At 42.7% G+C, this 18,722-nt stretch overlaps 1 protein-coding gene, 1 long non-coding RNA gene and 1 pseudogene across 5 annotated transcripts in view; 1 reads left to right on the top strand and 2 right to left on the bottom strand.

The window, feature by feature from the left end:
* The window catches only part of SYT16 (synaptotagmin 16), a 263,020-nt gene extending 256,307 nt beyond the window's left edge, over positions 1–6,713 (bottom strand). The window contains exons 1-2 of one of the 3 annotated variants that reach the window (XM_082386528.1): positions 5,883–6,713; positions 5,669–5,732 (exon numbers count right to left, since the gene is read on the bottom strand). In XM_082386528.1, coding sequence (XP_082242654.1) covers positions 5,669–5,732; positions 5,883–6,323 — 505 coding nt within the window. In that variant the 5' untranslated portion in view covers positions 6,324–6,713. Of the gene's footprint in view, positions 1–5,309; positions 5,529–5,668; positions 5,733–5,882 lie in introns of those variants that run through there. The other 2 variants (XM_082386529.1, XM_082386533.1) reach the window with 2 other exon arrangements.
* The window catches only part of LOC309626206, a 1,050,100-nt gene that overhangs the window by 782,829 nt on the left and 248,549 nt on the right, over positions 1–18,722 (top strand). The window lies entirely within an intron of this gene.
* Positions 12,657–18,561, bottom strand: LOC309626172 (von Hippel-Lindau disease tumor suppressor pseudogene; annotated as a pseudogene). Its single transcript has one exon. The product of its transcript is annotated as a von Hippel-Lindau disease tumor suppressor pseudogene (transcript).

Genomic DNA, 18,722 nt, shown 5'->3' on the forward strand with positions numbered 1-18,722 from the left:
ATGATTCAAAGAAATGGAAAGATATCCCATGCTCTTGGATTGGAAGAATTAATATTGTTAAAATGGCCATACTACCCAAAGCAATCTACAGATTTAATGTGATCCCTATCAAATTACCCATGACATTTTTCATAGAACTAGAATAAATAATCCTAAAATTTACATGGAACCATATGCTTTGTTTTGCTTTTCAAATTTACAGAAGAGTTGCAAGAATAGTACAAAGAACTCCCAGATTCAGCAAATGTTAAGATTTGGCATATTTTATCTCCTTCTTTCTTGTATAACACACATATACATAAATATGCACACATATACACAAACATTTTTCTCCTAAACCATTTGAGATTTAGTTGCAGACATCATGTCCCCTTACCCCTAAGGACTCCAGTTTCCCCTAAGGAAGACAGTCCCTTCCAAACTGCAGTAAAAACATCCTATTTAGGGAATCTAACACTGATACAAGGCTATTATCCAACATACAATCCATATTCAAATCTCCCCAATTATTACAATTTGTCCTTTGTAGCATTTTTTCCTGACTTGGGTCAGATCCAAAACCATCTATTGCATTTACTTATCTCTTTAGTCTCCTTCAATCTGGAACAGTGCCTCAGGCATCTTTCATGACACTGACTTTTGTGGAACGTCTCCAAATGTGGGCTTGTCTGATATTTCCTCCTGATTAGAACCAGGTTATGTGTCTTTGGGATAAGTGTCGCTGTATCCTTCTCAGCGCTTCAGATCAGGAAGCCACAGGATACCAGTTTGCCCCATTACTAGTGATGATAACTTTGATGGTTTGGTTAAGGTAGTGAACCCCACGTTTCTGCACTGTAACATTATCCTTTTCCCCTTTGCAATTAATAAGAAATCTGTGGGGAAATTCCCCAAAACTGTAAATATTCTGGCCTTCAAGTTTCCACACAATACTTTAGCATCCATGGATGATTACTGTATGAATCAAGTGTTACTATGATGGTTGCAAAGTAGTCATTTTCTAACTCTTTTTGTCTATATTTTTTAGTTGGCATCATTTCCAATCATAATAAATATTAAAAACTTACAAACAAGTTTACCCAAGAATTTGAGTACTTTTTCACTCAAAGTCGAGCAATTTTCTTTTAAATCCTCAACATCCTAAGTCCTGAACATCTCAAGTGTAACTGTTCAGCAGAGATCCCTAACCTTTACCTGCTTAGAGCCTAAATTTGATTTTTCCCTCCCCTGCTTTCTCTTCCTTCTGTCCTCCAGGACTAAGCAGAGTGGAAACTGCTGCTGGGATAAGTAGGATTGGGAAGCAGGAAATTCCAGGTTGTCGACCAGTAAGCGGAGAGAGGAATGGCCTGTGGGGTAGCAACTTGTGGATGGACCCGGCCAAAATGACACACTACCAACCAGTAAACCAGGAGCAACCAGATGGGGACTAGATATTTCCCTGATGAAGCCAAATATTCATCCACAACAGCCCCAAAGACCCATCCACCCAAGAATGCCCCGAGAGTTCCAGGGCGGCATAATACAATTACATATTTCCAACATTGCCCAAACATGCCTGGCAGTTCCTGAGAAATTATGCTTATAAACAGACTACAGTGACTTTAACAATAAAGACTCATCAGGGGAAGTATTAGTAATGGAACGAATGACATAAATGGAAGAAAAAGAGAAAAATACTTCACTATGATCTGGAAACACAAAACTATCTGCAACACTGTAACCGAAAGTGGGGTCCGGCAGCTTGCCACTCAAAAGCCAATAAAGAGGCAAGGTTGGTGGAAAGGAAAGTTTGCTTTATTTTGGATGCCGACAAACTGGTGGGGGGGGTGGGTAGGGGCGGGGGGAGGCAGACTTCTGTCCAAAGCCCGCCCCCCAACCGACAATCAGTGGGCAAGAGCTTTTATAGGTGAAGGGAGGGGGCTACAGGCAGAAACAGCACAGTCAGCTCTGCCAGTCATCTTGAAATTGGTCGTGTGGTGGTCTGACCAGCATCATCTTGATTGTTTTAAATACGATTAATCTTCAGTTCCAGGGTCAGTTTGTTCCCACTTCCTTGAGGCCAGTTCTTGGAATTGTGGCAGCTTATGTCACGGCTACAGCCTGGTCATCATGTAGTTAACTTCTTCCACCTGGTGTAGGTTTTAGTATCCACAAGACAGCTCACAGGATAGGGCTCAGAATATTATCTATAGCCCTTGAGGAGGAACTAAAGGTACTTAACTAGGCTTAATGACTAAACTATTATTATTTGCTCTTGTTGGACTGTTTTCCTTTGTTTCTGCATTTTCTCACTTCTCTGATTAAACTTATTCTACGGCTAAAGTTTTCCCACAGACAAAAGGCAGGTGGAGGACATGGGGGGCAAGGACCATAGGGGGTCCTGCTCCATTTCAATACTTATTACTGAGAAACTTAAGAAACATAGGCCAAATACCTATGTACCACCACTTTATATAATAACCAGGCTGCTCATATTAACAGGGTTTTGGGATTTTTTTCTCTACTAGTCTCACCTTTTTTCTATTACAATTCCTCCCAACTGTTTCAACCTTTTAAAGATCTTATAAACCTGAGTTATACAAATAAAAACATGCATAGCCCAAGGGGAATTTAGTTTGAAGTTCTCAAAGATCCTTATCATTTCACCATAACTCTCTGAAAACCAAGGTGAGGCTCTCAGATTCTCCATTCTTCCTCTGGAATCTGCCCTCAGACAGCACACTGTCCGAACACAAGGACATTTTCGTTCTATTTGTTACATTCTTTTTGGTGAACATTATAAGTTGCCAGGCAAATATTTTTTAAATATCTCTATTTTATACACATTTACATACCACATTCGTAAAGGAGGTCCTTCTGGATTCCTTCCAGAAATGACTGGAGAGGATTCAGGTTTTGCTCAGCTTTGGAACTAATTTTTCTCTCAAGGGGAAATTTCTTGGGGGACAAAAATAGAGAAAGCAGTCATCTATAGCCCTAAGGCGACAGTGCCCAGGTTTGATTTATGTTCATGGGGCCATGTACCCACCACACAGTGACAGGACTGAAGAAGGGACTGTCATTCTGTGCTCCTACCTGCCTCTCACCTGTCATTCCCACACTTACAGATGAGAGAAGGACAGGGAGCACGGCTGCTTCACCTGGAACTTGATAGAAACATAAAATTCTCGGACTACAACCCAGACTTTCTGAATCACAGACTCTGGGAGGGCCAGCAATCTGGTTTAACAAGCCCTCCAGGTGATTCTGATACAGATTAAAATCTGAGATGTATTACTTAAAAAAATAATGATGTCAAAGTATTTTTGAAAGCTCTTGGAGTAATTCTAATAAGCAACCAAGCTGAGATCACCTTTATGCTAACTGTAAGAGAATTGTAGGACTGTAAGCTGTAGATACGGTCAAGATTTGGAGAGAATTTTTCAAGACACTGGCTGAGAATACTTCCCTTCTTTTCATTTCCCTAGTAGGGACACATAGTAAGTCTCTCACTCTACTTCTGAATGAGAACAAAGACAAACTAATTATCCTCTACCTCTGGAAACCTTTCATAGTTTCAGCTCCACGCCAGCTGAGAATGAACCTAATTAAGATTGCACCTAAAAAAAGGCTCAAGAGCTAAGCTGGTTGAATATCATTACCATTTTTTCCATAAACAAAACAAATGGGCTAAAGTTTGATTCTTCAGTGGAGTTGAATATAGCTTGTAAGGAAGTCAAAGAAATATTTCTCTAAATAAATTGGGCAGAGCACAGGCAATTTTTTTTCTAGGATACCAAATGTATCACCTTTACCCTAAATATAAGAAAATGAATAATGGTACACTGTCCCACAGCATTTGTGGGATGCAAAAAATTGCCTATAGATACTTCAGGCCCCTTTGCCTTTGTTTTTAAGAAATACAAGAATAAGGCCAAATCTAATTATCTTCCTCTTTTTTGAGTATTACTTTGTTAATAAAAGGCTAAATCCATAATTTCTTTTGCTAGACCAAAAAAAAAAAAAAAATAGTGAGCTAAACTGCACTTTTTATAAATGAGCAGAGAAAAAGAGAGGCTTGGCCCAGATGAGCCAATTTTATTATAAACACCTGATCTAGATTTCATTTAAAAACGGGGAGAGCATGTTGGTATCTCCACACATATAAACTGATAGCAAAGAAACAGGGCAACCACCCTGTACTAAGAGCCTACCATGTGCTCATCACCGTGCAGGACATGTGACAGATTTGTCCTGACTTTAAAGATAAAGAAACTGAGGTCATTTGGAACCTTCCATGGTCCCATGGAAGTGAATTTCAGAGGTTTCAAATACAGGTCTGTTTGGCTACAGAAACCCACGTTCTCTGCACTATAGCAAAGCTGTGTTCTTGGCTGGGATAATAGTTTGTTTAAAAGAAAAATAATAATAAACTATTGCAGAAATGCTGACCTCCATCTTCCCATCTTTGTCCCTTCTCACCTTTCAAAGATGCCTACCAAAGGGCCTCTCCAGCCAGTACACCATTCATTCATTCATTCATTTAAGCCCCTAACATGTGCCAGGTCTGTACTAAGGGCTCAGACACAACACCTCCTGCGTGCTAGGTACGCGGCAGGTGTGACCAGTGGTTTTACTCGGACCTCCCTTTGAGGTTCCACCAACACGCACCCAGCTTCCGACACAGCTAACTTAACCAGCTTTCATAGATGTGATTCCATTTCCAAAAGCACTGAGCAATGAAGCAGTGGTGCCAAGATGCCAAAAGCAGGCCAACCCAGCGCCTTCCAACACTTCCGCTCAGTAGTTTTAACCTGACACGTCCACGCGCTCACCTCGTTCACTGTCCACGGTGACCAGGTACGGTCTCTGGCCGCTGGGGCCACTGGGCAGCCGATCGGTCAGGCCACCCTTATGCCCAGAAGGCGAGCACGCAAACCCAGCCCAGAACTCGGGGCGAACCTTGAATTCAGCGCCAAGAGCTCGCGACGCCTGGGTGGCAGGGCTCCCCAAAGGTCGGCTCTAGCCCGGGGACACCCCCCAAAGGGCTGCGTTGGCAAGGCCCGCTGCCCCGCGGCATCGAGCGTCCCCTCCACCTGGGCGTCCGCCGCACGCCCTTCTGCCACATCCCTGCGGGACGGGCTGCCAGGGCCGCCTGCGCCTCTCCAGTCCTGCCCGGCCGCAAAGGGTGACGGGCTGAGGGGCGAGAGGGCACCCGGCCGCGGCTCCCGCGAGCCCTGCACAAAGGCGGGCGTCGGAAACAGGAGGACTTCCCACCCCCGGGCCCCGCGGCCTCCCACCCGCGGCCTCCGCCGCCCGAGCGCACTTACTGTCGGTCGCCATGGTCCGGCCCGGGGCTGCGGGGCGGCCGCCGGCGCCTTGGGTACCGGCGCCGAGCCGGGCCGGCGCGCTCCTCACCAGGCCCCGCGCGCTCGGGGGCCGCGCCGCGCACAGCACCTCCCGCCGCGCGCCCCCGCCGCGCCGCCCCGCGCCCCGAGAGCCCAGGCCCGCGGGCAGAGCCGGCCGAGCCCCGGAGTCCGGCGGCTGACTCACCCCTCCCCGCCTCGAAGCGTGTGTCCTCCTTCCCCGACCCTCCCCCTAACACAGTGAACGCAGCCACTTGGAAGAACGCTCCTGGCCGCGCTCCTTTCCCACCACGTTCCCCGCTACGTTCTCGTTTCCGTCTCACCTTTTCCAATGTCCACCTCATCCTTGCCTCGACCTTCCTGCTTGCGGCTTGGCACCTCCAACCACTGCAAGGAGCAAAGCAGGAAAAGAGAGTTGAGAGTGAGAGGCGACGCTCAGCCAGGTGCAGGACGCTAATCTCCTGGCCCGAGAACTCCTGGGAAACCCGCCCAACACCACCCTGGTAGGTTGCAAGGGTCCCGTGCTTCTCGTGTTACCATCTGTTTTGTCTCCAGTGTGAAATCAGCGTCTGGCACATAGTAGGCTCTCAGTAAATATCTGTTGGGTGGGTGGGTGAACGGAGGCCTGCGTGAATAAATGGAGGATTGAATAAATGGCCAGCTAACTGGATGCCACCTGGATGAGCAATTGATTAGCAGATGACCACCGGCCCAACCCGGCCCTACCAGCTGACTGTGAGTGGATCCTTGAGTACCCTGAATCAGACTGAATGAGGGAGCCAATGAATGAGTTTTGTGCCTCCCAGGCCCTTCGTGATTCAGGAGGGCTCCAAGCTGAAGCCATCTGTGAGAGATGTATGAATGTTCCTGAAGTCCAGAAACCAATTTCTTATGGGCTCTTGGTATATCAGGGGGAGTGAGACCCCCTGATGAGACCCCCCCATGTCCCTGATGTAAACAATCAAATGACTCAAACATGTGTCCTGAAGCATATGGGGGCTATTTACTTCTTACAGATACATCTGTTTGATGCATTTGGGGAAGCACCTTCCACCCAATCAGTGGGGATCCCAGTAGGGATCATCCCAACCCTGGGCTAGACACTGAGAAGACACTGAAGTAAGGCAGGGGCAGAAGCAGCTCCCATTTGGCTGGGCAGACACAGAAAGCAACCAGAGAACAAGCCAGGACTCCTTTCTGATCCGTCCACAGAGCACAGATGAGGGAGACATGGATATTCTGATTGGGCCCCATATCCAGAGCCAGTACATCTGAAGTGGGACTGAGGGCGTCATTTTTTTGTTGTTTGTTTTTGATCTTTTTGTGTTTAACACAGGTGATTCTGAAGCACACTAATAATTAACCTCAGAGATCTGACTCATTTGGCTTTCACACCAACCCTCTGTGGTAGGCCCCAAAGCAGAAAGACTTGAAATGGGTTAGATGGAGAACAGGGGGGGGGAAAGAGGATTAAATATGACCCTGGAGTTTTGACCTTGTTGGAGGCTCACAAACCAGGAGGTTAATCTGATTTGAGGGGGAAGATGGTGATTTGGGTTTGAAGTCATTTGAAGGGTCAGTAGAACATTGGTGAGGTTCTTTATTCATTAATTGAGCCTACCTGTGTAAGTCAGAAAGAGGAAAAATCATAACTCAACGTATAAGTTCAATAATTGTTTTCTGAATGACCAGTTCGAAAGCAAGTTTATTTGCCTGGAGCCAGATGTCAGATGAGGAGGGTTAAGGAATAAGTAGACCTCAAAGAGGTAGAGGCCCTGGTATAGATAATTCTCTCCAAAAGTTTGGCAGTACAGGGAATGAGGAATGGAGAGCTTCAGAGGAGAACAGGCTTGAGGTGAGATTGGTTTTTTGTTTTGTTTTTTAAGATAGAGGATTGTTCAGAAGGAAAGATACTTCTGCCCTTATATTCAAATATGTAAAAGAAAAAAATTCGCTTTTCTACAACTAAGTTAACTTTCTGGCCCAAGTCCGAATTCCACCTATTGTTAGGAACCTTGATTTGAGTCAGTTCTCGATAAACTCCATCAATTCAGAGGCAATTCAGAGATTTCCCTCCCCACTTTTTCTTGCAGTTGTGGAAACATTTGGAGGAAAGGGTTATAAAGCATCAGGAATGTGAAGAGGTATTTGGCCCTCGGGCACCGTCTCCTCCCTGTGAGGGACCACTTGTCTGAATTTCAGAGCTCATCAGACCTCCTCCGTCAGGAATGGCCCCCTGTTGTCTGTCCACGAGTGCGGCATCCATTGCTCTGTCCTCTTACCCACACCCAAAGCCTCTCCGGGTCTGACTTTTTCTCCTTGACCTTCCCATTGCTTTTGAGGGGAAGGAGGATGACGTGCCCATGCCATTCTGGGGAAACAGGGAAACCTGGGAAGGAGTCTCAGGCCTTTTCTAACAAGCCACACACACAATCACTTTTTTCTTATCATTCTTTTACTGTAGTGATGAAGAGGAACTCTGCATGGTTTGCCAACAAACAAGACGTGTTTAATATGGTGTTAGACGAAGGTCCCCCTAAGTCTCAATTGCCCCAATCTATCTGTAAGTTCTACCATCCCCCACCAGTCATTAGCAATAAGACTTTTCTCTAAGAAAGTAAAAGGAATGAGTACTGGATGTTTTCAACTACATACAATGCATAAGGGTGGCTTAAACAGTAAAAACGTTGTATTGTCTCCTATAATGAGGAATCCAAAGGTGGGTGGTCCCGTGGTTAGTTTGGCATCTCAACAGTGTCAGTGGAAAGTCAGACTCCCTCCCTCTTCCTCCTCGGCCATCCTGAGTCTGTTGGCAGCAGTCCCCCCTCATGATCACAGTAAGATGAAACCTCATGTCCTCACAGGACAACTTTCCAGAAGGAGGGGGAGGGCATTCCTTCTCATCTCTCTCTGCAGTCAGGGAAGGCAATCTTTGTAAAAAGCTCCCTCCATCAACTCTAGCTGCAGTGGAGGCTGGGAAAGCAAATGTCTGTTATTTTTAGTTTCTCTGACATGAGGTAGGTTCTGTCAACAAGGAAGAAGGGAGTAGGGAAGGGCTGTTAAGAATCTCTCCTCAGTTCTCTCCTTGATGACCCTTCCTCTCTGCGTGGCCGAGGAAATCTGTCTCCTAATAAGAGGCTGGAAAAATGACTGTTAAAACATCCTGTTTTCTTGCAAATCTGTGTCTTCTATGTGGACCTTAGCTTTTGAAATTCAAAAGCCAAGGTTTTGGCCCATTTGAGTTCTCTACACAAACTAAGGCCACAGATGCCAAGGTCTACGAGCCACAACTACTGAGCCCACATGCCACAACTACTGAAACCCACGCACCTAGAGCCCGTGCTCCACAACAAGAGAGGCCACCGCAATGAGAAGCCCGCGCACCGCAACAAAGAGTGTCCCCTGCTCGCCGCAACTAGAGAAAGCCTGTGTGCAGCAACAAAGACCCAACACAGCCAAAATTAAATACATTTTAAAAAAAAGAGACATGGTAAATAAAGTTACATATTAGGAGTGAAAACTACCTAAGTCCATATCAAGCTAGGATTCCAACACACTTCCAAGGGGAGAAGAAGGAGCCACTGGAGAGAAAGGATCTGAAATATAGAGAAAGGCGGGAATAGGTTTTGGATGAAAGTGTGGCTGGCATCACCAGTGTACAGAGTTCCACCTTGGAGAGAAAGACTCATTTTTAGTCTCAGAAACTTAAGTTGAGGAAAACAGGCTGATGAAGGTCCTCTTTGTGGTTGGAAGAGGGAGGTTGAGGGAGTGCAGGCGTGCTCTGTGGCCCCAGAGTTCTCTGTAACATAGGATGCATGCTGAGTTGCCAAGAAGGAAGGGAGCAGAGAGAAGGTTGAGGGCTTAGGACAGTGGGAACGGTTTAAACTGCCTCTGTTAGGAAGGTGAAAGGGAATCCAAGGGATGAATAGAAGAAAAGGACTTCCGGTCCACAACGAGGACGCACCTGGAATTAGACCTCGGGAGCCCAGGAAGCAAGGCAGCCATGTGGAAGCTTTCTCCAGCATCACTGGGGAAAGCAGCGGATGGAAGGAGATGGGGCTTGAAGTTAGGCTAAAAGACAGAGGAATTCGAGGTCACCGTGTCCCCATAGCTACTAGCCACAGGGCTCAGCGGGTTGGAAGGATAAGTGAAGCCACAGCAGGAGTGAGGAGGGACTGGGAGAATGCAGAGGCCCAGGGCCTGGAGCCCCTGAAGACCTAAGTAGGAGGACAGGCTCGAGTGGCCTGGGAGAACGTTTGCTCTTGGGGCTGTGTATCCATAAGGGGAGTCGGGACAGGGAAAAGACTGGACCAACCATGTGTCCATAAGATGCTTTAGCTAAGGTGATTGCTGAAGTATGATTGTGGCAGGGCTTTTCTGACTTTGCCATAATTGTGACTCAAATGTCACCATCCATGTTGCTTGAGTTCATTTCCAGAATAAGAAAGGACAAATACCTCTTATACACACGGCGTACATGCGGCGTGGAAATCACCATATAGGCCCTCTGAACCTTGACCTGTGACCACATCCTGTTGACTTTATCAGCACTCTGGCTATAAACAAGCCTGAGAGCAGGGAGCGGGGAGGGGCTGCAGCCACTTTCTGTGGGTCTGCGTCATGGCAGAGACTATTTTTGGTTGAAAAAGCTATTGCTTTGTCTCTTTGTTAAAGTAGGTGAAAATAGAAAAATTACTTTAACTGTGATTTGTGCATGTAGCCTGAGAGCTTCTGAGCAATTTATCTGACAAGAGGAAAGAGGAGTTTTTGTTTGTTTTATGTAAAACTTGCCTTTGATTTTCATTTGGACTCTCTATCTGTCCTAAGCATCTGAACTCAAATACTTCAGAACATTCAGATATAATATGGATGATGGTAATAGACAGAGGGTAAGATTAAGAACCCCTGGTGGTTCCAAGATCAAGGCAATGGCACATTCAGTGTCTGATGAGAACTTGCTTCCTGGTTCACAGAGGGCCATCTTCTCACATGTGTCCTCACAGAGAGGAAAGGGAATAAGAACTCACTGGGGCCTCTTTTATAAGGGCACTCATCTCATTCATGAGAGCTCCACTCTCATGACCTAATCACCTCCCAAAGGCCCCACCCACCTCCAAATACCATCACGTTGGGGATTAAGTTTTAACATGAATTTTGTGGGGACAGAAACATTCAACATTCAGTCTATAGCACCCTCAATAAAGGCAGTGACTTTCTAATTGCCAAGCTCAAAAGGATAATTTTTGGTCTTTATCGTTATCATACTGCTGCATATGACGACTAACTTACCACTCCCTCCTTGAAATTCTATTCCCTCAACTTGTGTGACACTTTGTTTTCTTACACTTCCTCCTGCATTTCATATCGTTATCAATAGTTCTTCTCCAAGGTCCTCTTCCCCTCAAATTTTCCTTATATTGGTGCTCCACCCTCAGTTCATTGCTCTATCCTCCACACTCCCTTGGTATCCCATCATCTCTCATGGTCTCAACAACCAATTCTTTGTAATATGTGTGCAATCTCCCCTGAGATTCAGACTCATACGTGGTGGTTAAAGTGTAGGTTCTGGAGCCAGACCACATGGGTTCCAGCAATGGCTTTATCACTCAGCAGCTCTGTGATCTTGGGCAAGTTACTTAACATCTTTGTGCCTTTGTTTCCTCTTCTCTGAAGTGATGATAAATTAATAACTCCTGGGACTCCCACTTCTGGCAGTATGACAGATCAGATACTTTCAAAGGCTATTCTAACTCTTCCCGAATAAATTACTATAAAAATAATTATTCATGCATTCCTGTGCTCACTCAAAAGTAAGGAAAATTTCCAAGGGGAAGATGAAAACAATGGGCTAAAATTAGAGCAGTGGCAGTAAGTCGTAAGCAAGTGGGATGGAGACCAGTGAAGCAGAGGTGAACTGCTAACTCTTGCAATCAAGAACCCAAACTTTGAGCCCGAACTTGAGACTCCAAGGATTTTAGAGGTACCAGAATATTACTATTCCTGGCTCACAGTAGTGTTCCTGATGTTTTTTAAAACTATAAAACCTAAATCATTTATTGATCATTCACTTTTCTCAAAAACACAAACATGAGAATAAAGATAAACATACCCAAGACTCACCAGCCCTTGCAGAACAGGAAGAAGCCCTGGACAGACAGCATGCAGATGTTTTTCCTTATACCTAATGTCTGCACTTCCTCACACATTCTAGAGTCCCATGTTTTGTCACCTCTTGCAGGAGAAAGGAAACTGAAGCTACAAGAATCATGTATAAGAGGGTCACAACAATTTTAAAGCTTTTGATGCTAATGGCTGGTACATTCTAGTTTGCAACTCTGATAAACGATATTAAATAAGAACTGTCAAACACCTACTCCCAGCTAACCTTTACTGTCATTCTTTGAAACTGCATCTCTGGTACTATTTATGTTCCTTCATTGTAGCTGTTGTTTCTCCCAAAGCACAAACCCTAAAAGCCAGCAAAAAACAGCAAACGTTAAGTCCTCTTTAAAGGGAAGCATCCCAAATTAGGCCCACCAGCTTCCACGTGTTAGGTTCAAGAAAAATATGAGCTCCAAATGAAAATTACCAAATACAGCAAGGATAGAACCACCATGAGAGAGAGTTAGCAGAAACAACAAATAATAGACTGATTTGTTGAATTTCAGATATTGAAATTATCAAGTACAGAATGTAAAATAATTATGTTTGAAGTATCTCATGAAATAAAAGACGAACTTAAAAAACTGATCAAAGAATGAGAAAATATCACAAATATCTAGGCAGATATAAATAAAACTCTCAGAAATGAAAAAACAAAGTGAAAATTTAAAACTCAGTGGATGGAGCCATGGCCTGGCTAGGACTTAGCTCCCCTTGGCACCAAGAATTCCAGCCTAAAGAGGCCTGCCTGGAAGGCCACGCCTCACTGGTTTTATTTCATGTAGTCACCCAGACTGTACAAATCGCTAGAGATACTCTCCTCATTTGATCAAAACTTGATGTCAGAAAGTGTGTAAATCCACCAAAGGACAAAGAGATATCTGACTATACAGCCCTGAAGAGACAGGCTACATTTTTCATTTTCTTCGCTGAAGCATTAAGTCCCAATTATGTGGAGTGCAGTTTTGTGAATGAATTATACTTGTAAATATAAGGGATTTTCAGAAAGAAAGCTAATGGAGTTATTTACTGGTATAGTATGTATATGGGTAATTTTGTTGGTAATTCACTTTTTTTTTCCTTTACTTAGCGCCATTTAATGTATCCAAAAAAGCTTTTTTTTTAAAACTCAAAATAGATAAGATCACAGTCTCTTAAAAGCAATACATTTAATACATTCATAAGATTTCAAATGAGTACATACATGCTATATAGGTTTTCAATCTTCCTTGAACAACACAAAAAACACAGTATTCAAATTGCAAGTTTTGACAGGAACATGAAATCTCGTTTTGACACAAAGACAGGTTTAAAAAATAATAAAACCAACACTGAACTAATCGAGCACCAGCAGGCTTCCTTAAATCTTCCATCCTATCCCACTTTTGAAATCATATGGCTGACTTCTATACCATCATTTCTTCTTCCCTACCCAACAATTCGACAAAAAAATTAGATAAAAAATTATAGATGTGTCACTGAATGAGTACCACAACAGGCTAAAGAAAAAAAAAAAAAAGCCCACTTACTTGTTGAATGTTGAAAGAGGAGAATAAGATTAGGTGGGAAAACTGTAAGGCGTTTGATTCATTCACTTCACTCTGATATCAGAGCACAGGAATTGTGCTCAAAGGACCTAATAAAGATGCCAAGAAATATGCCAACATTATTTATAAAAGGAAGGCTGCAGTCATGTCTATGAAGAGCTTATAATACCATGGAAAAATATTAAGTTATAAAGTTAAATGAGAAAGTAGAATACAAAACTGTATACTCAGTATGATCTCAACTACGTAAAACCAAGCCAAAAAAAGGCTAAAAGTTCAAAATGTTAAGTTAGTCGTTGTATTTAAGTAGTGTACCTAATTGGATCTTTTCTCTTCCTTTATTTTTGTCTCTTCCAACACTTTCTCTACTGGGGAGTTTTGTTTTTTGTTTTTTGTTTTTTTTAACGATTAGCTACCAAAAAAGGATGCCTGATAGAAGTATTGAATTTGAGTTAATGAATTTAAGTCCAGCCTATAGGAAAGGATCTGTACATGTATAAAATTAGAAAACATTCCAGGCTACCCTCTGAATCCACGGTGTGTTAGCAGTAACTTCCAAGAGGCTGGAGGGCTTTGTCCTCTCCTCCAGCCAGGTGCAAAGTGTCACCAGATCCTGCCTGATGAAAAACTGCTGAATCGAACAAAAATGTCATGGATTTACAAAAAGGAACAGAAGTACCCACATTTGGCAAAAACCTATTTATAGTACAGGAGTAGCTCTTTAATACTATGATTAAACAAGGGGACGGCTATTTTCTCCTATCGTCTGTGCAGATAGCAAGTTTCAAAAAAGCTATCATCAATAAGAACTGTAGAAAGCTAATCCTGGCTTAGAAACAGAAATAAAACAGCCCTGCGACAACAGTGGATGGAGCAAAGCCACGATTTAGAAAATTATAAAAACTGCTTTCTATAACATTGATGCCCTTGAAAACATTCGTTTACTGTATATACTTTAAGGTCCCCACTACCACCCGCTCTCAAAAAAAGGGTGAAAACCTCTAACACTTTCTACCAAAGTAGCCACTGGTTTGTTCATTCAACAAACACTGAGGGAAGGCTCATTACGTGCAAGGCACTGGAGTCTCAAAGAGCCGACGGCGATGCCCCTGCCCCAAGGACACCTTGGTCTCTCAGAGCGGGACATGGGCACATCACCATGATACAGGAATGAAAAGCAGACGCCACTGCTTTCCTACAACTCAAGAATAAGCTACAATTCTCACTGAATTACTTACACAAAAGTCCTTACACAGAAACTTTCCTGACTCACTAGGAGACAAAAATGCAACTCCTTTCCCTTGATAAATACTTCTAGAAGGGACAGGCATTAAATTACATTTTGTGATATTTGCCCTTAAACATCACAGTGCCCAGTAGTGAGGTCAGTTAACTTTCTTTTAAGCAATGGAGCATTTTTACTCAAAGAATGAGACACTTTGAAGCCGAGAAAAAGTGACCAGCCCTAGATCTAGATCGAGACTTGTCAGGACTGTCAAAAGCGGAGACCCAGGAGTGTACATTTCAATTAAAATCTTCAGTCTCCTCTGCCATCCACTGATTTTCAATATGCTCCTGGGGCAACCGCTCCAGGTCCTTCCACACATCTGGGTGGTCTTCCAAATCTTCGTAGAGGGATCTCACGATGTCCAGTCTCCTGTAATCCTCAGGCTTGACTAGGCTTCGCACAAGCTGGAGGCACTGCTCTTTCAGGGTGTGCACTGGCAGTGTGATGTTCGCAAAAATAGGCTGTCCATCAACATTGAGAGACGGCACAAACAGCTCGGTTTGGTTAACTAGAAGCCCAGCAGATGTCCCAGCATCTCGGAAGAGCCAAAGATGACCCCGGCAGCTATGGATGCGGCGGCCCGTGCCGGCGGGCAGCCTCGGGTAGGGCTGCAGCTCGCCGTCGAAGTTGAGCCACACGGGCAGCACCACGCGCGGGCTGCGGTTGCAGAAGATGACCTGGGACGGCTCGCGCGTGTTCACTGAGCGCAGCATCCGCCGCGGCCGCCCTGCCTCCATCTCCTGCTGGGAGCCGGGCTCCTCCTGGTGGGACTCTTCCGGGCCGGACGCCTCCGCGTCCGCCTCCTCCGCGCCGGCCTCGGCCTCTTCCGCGTTCCCCGCCTTCCGGGGCATTACCTCCCGGAGCCTAAAACTCGGTAATTCAATATTTTGTCGGGTGTCAATGGTAACACTAAAGAAAACAAGCTATGTCTTTTGACTGGTTGATTAATCTTTATACACAGAATGACTTTCTAGACATATGGCCTCTAAAGGACAAGGTATTTCATTTTTAAATGTAATACCATTAGTTTCTGCTGAGAAAATTTTATAGGCAACTAGTTGAAGTTTACAGAGAGAATACCTTCAGTTAACCAAGTATAATAATATAGACAATGTATCAGTTACGCTGCAAGAGACTAGGAAACTATGAGATAATCAACTATTTAAAACATTTAACAAAGGCAGAAGAGTTAACAAATTTGAGACTATAGCAAAATTCATTTCAGTTAAATCATTTACACTATATGAAGTTCAGCAAATTGTGTGGGTTAACTGAAAATAGTTAACTTAAGCTAACATAGCCCAATTCATTAAGTACTATGGTGATAAGGTACCTGAAATCAACCTGTAGATAATTATATGAAAGCTTTTTTGTTGTCATTTATCTTAAATAAGACTTTTTAAAGCCTCATATTGAAGTGCTTGTAAGAAAAGCACTTTTTCATGTGCAGGGAGAAGCTGGGAAACATGAGTAAGGGTAGGCACATGACGACTACGGAGCAGTGGATGTCCACAGCTATCAGAGCTGCTGTGCCCACTACAAGACCAAAGTGCCATTTTACCAGCCATGTCTCCGATGAGGTGGTCGCCTTCCTGTCCTCTGTATCCTTAAAATAAGCCTCCAGCATTTAAGATAACGTGAATGTGCCTTTGTTCCTTGCAGCTAAATAGGAGCCTGTCCAGACTGTTCTTAAAAAATCCAGACCCACCGTATACAGCATATTAAACCAAATAATTCAAGCATAAGAAACACCACATAAAAGGGGGTTATACAGCCTGAGACTTTGGCATTTACTTTAATTCAGGAAATTTTTTTTAATGTGCAATGAAAATTACTACATAGTTGTTCAAAAGATAAATGAAAATGTGAGAAGTTAAGCACCCACAGAGTCTTCTCAATGCCATTTTAAAAAGTAAGCATTCTTCAAACTGTAATTTAATTCAAGAATCAAGTGTAGGTTGGGAAGGCATTAATAACTCTTTATTTTCCTAGGTTCTTTATCTCAAAGCAAGAGTAATTTTCAGCCCATAGAGTTCATTTTTAAAGATACCTCAATTATATTTTTTTCCATATATACATGTGTGAATCTTCTTGTCATAACTGAAATAGGTTATTAGAAGAGGCTATATAGTGTACCTAATTCAACTTGATAAAAAACAGACGCTGTCAATTGAACCATGAGAGCTTTGTCTCCCATCAGTCTGAGGATCTGTATAAACACAAGCTTTCAATTATTACTCAAGAAAATCACCTCAAAAGCACATTAACCACTAATAATCACTTTCGTTTCCTTGACATCCAAGTACTTTTTAAAAGCTTACACTTTCCAGCTGTAATTATTTTGAAGTTTAGCATTCATATCTTTGCATTTTTAAAGCAATATGCAGTTCTTAATATTTTTGAAAAGTCAGTAAATGGTTCTGTATTATCTTGAATTTACAGCTGACAAAAGGATTTAGACAAAAAGAGATGAATTTCTCAAGGATACACAATGAATCAGTGACAGAACTAGGATAGAAATTTTTTACTTTCTAGCTTCTAGGTCAGAAATCTACAAGTATTCAAACCATTTGGATAAAGTTTTTTAATGCATTTCCGTATCATATCACTGTTCTGGAAATCCCTGTAGAAGACAAAAGTCTTTGCCTAAAAGTTGGTTCAGTACCTCCTCTGGCAGTACAAAATAATTTGCAGATGGTACAACTGTATCTGTTTCAGGGAACAAGCACTTTAACAGGCTGTTAAGGAGACTGGGAATGTTTCCTCACATTTAATACATCCACTCACAGTTAGGAAACCTTTGAGGCATTAAGAGAAAGGGGTTATAAACCCAGATGGGATCTTAGATGAGCTTACAACCACGTAAACTCTTAACAGTACCAGAAAACAAAGACAACTCGCTATGGTTTCTTATAGAGAAGTGCACATTTCCAGGGTAGTTTTCTTCTGAAGAAATAAACTATAAAAAATTATTTTAGTTTCCAAGTGAAAAATATTCCCCTAATAAGCATCCATACAAGCTCCATTTTCTTTATGGTTACACTTCTCTTATTTATTGTTTGTTTTTTTTTTAGATACCCCAAGTAAACCTGGTATCTAACACTAAAACTACTATAATGACAGTTTTCTACTCTGAACAATACTTTCATACATTAAGATTTCTGAAAGTAAAGTGGTATGGTTTTAAAATGTAGCTTGTGTTTATGAACACTGCCACAACCCCTCTTCTCCCACAAAACGTTAATTTCGTAAATATTTAATATTAAAATCATGTATTTACAACTTGGTGCCATTTTATTATAATCAAGTTGACAATACAAATAGCTTACTTTAATAGGTAACCAGTATTTGGCCACCATATTTTAATTCTGAAAACCCACTGTTAAACACAAATATTTTCTATTTTAACTCTGCCCAGTAAGCTTCAATTTCACATCTAAAGCAAATCTATCAAGTGCTTCACACCCTATCTTCAAAATGTATTCATGAAAAACTTGCTATCAGCTAAAGCACTACATTGTCAGATGTAACCATATAGCAAGTCACCTCAGCTTAATTCAATTTTGTTACTTTTTGTCTATCTTTCTACATTTTTTGCTCTTAAGATTCTGGCTGTATTCAACTGTCAACAATTACAAAGACTGATAACCAGTGTAATGGAGGGTCCCTTGCAAATACTGTTAGTAGGAATGTAAATTGGCAGGCTTTTTGGAGTTCAATTTGGCAGTAATTAACAAAATTTTATATATACACAGCGTTTAACAAATTTATGTGTAGATTAGGTTTATTCAACAGAAATACCAACCTGAGTGAGACAAGATATACACACAAAGATCAATGTAGCATTGTTTGAAACAGTGAAAAATGAAACGAAACTGTGCAGAAGTTAACAAACCAGGCCTGAGACTGCTGTCCTAAAAAGGCTTTCTTTGCAAGGTTGGTCCTAGGCAAGAGTCTGAGAACTTGGCAAGTAAACAGTTCTCCACACTGATATAAAGCCTTCCCTAAAGACCCACACCTGGGTAAATGAAGGCATCATGGAACTGATGTACTACATAACCCAGACTGCCCCGCACCTGAGGCTCAACTGGTTTCAAATAAACTTTCCTTACTGTTTAAGCCATTTTGAAGTGGGGTTTTACTTCTTGCAGCCAGTCTGGATTTCCATCTCTGTTGGCTTACAAAAAACGACTCTGTAATTATAGGCCAGAGCCCTGTATCTGTACCCCAGATGCATTACTAACTCTGTGAATGTGGACAAGGCACTTACCATCCGGAGGTACAGTTTCTTCACTGTACAAGTGAAATGATACCTTTTAAAAGTACCGTTGTGAAAAAATAAGAGGGCAACTCACTGTGTTAGTTGTACAATGTCTGTAA

The sequence above is a fragment of the Balaenoptera borealis genome (genome assembly GCF_965194805.1).
Source record: "Balaenoptera borealis genome assembly, chromosome: 3".
NCBI lineage: Eukaryota > Metazoa > Chordata > Mammalia > Artiodactyla > Balaenopteridae > Balaenoptera > Balaenoptera borealis.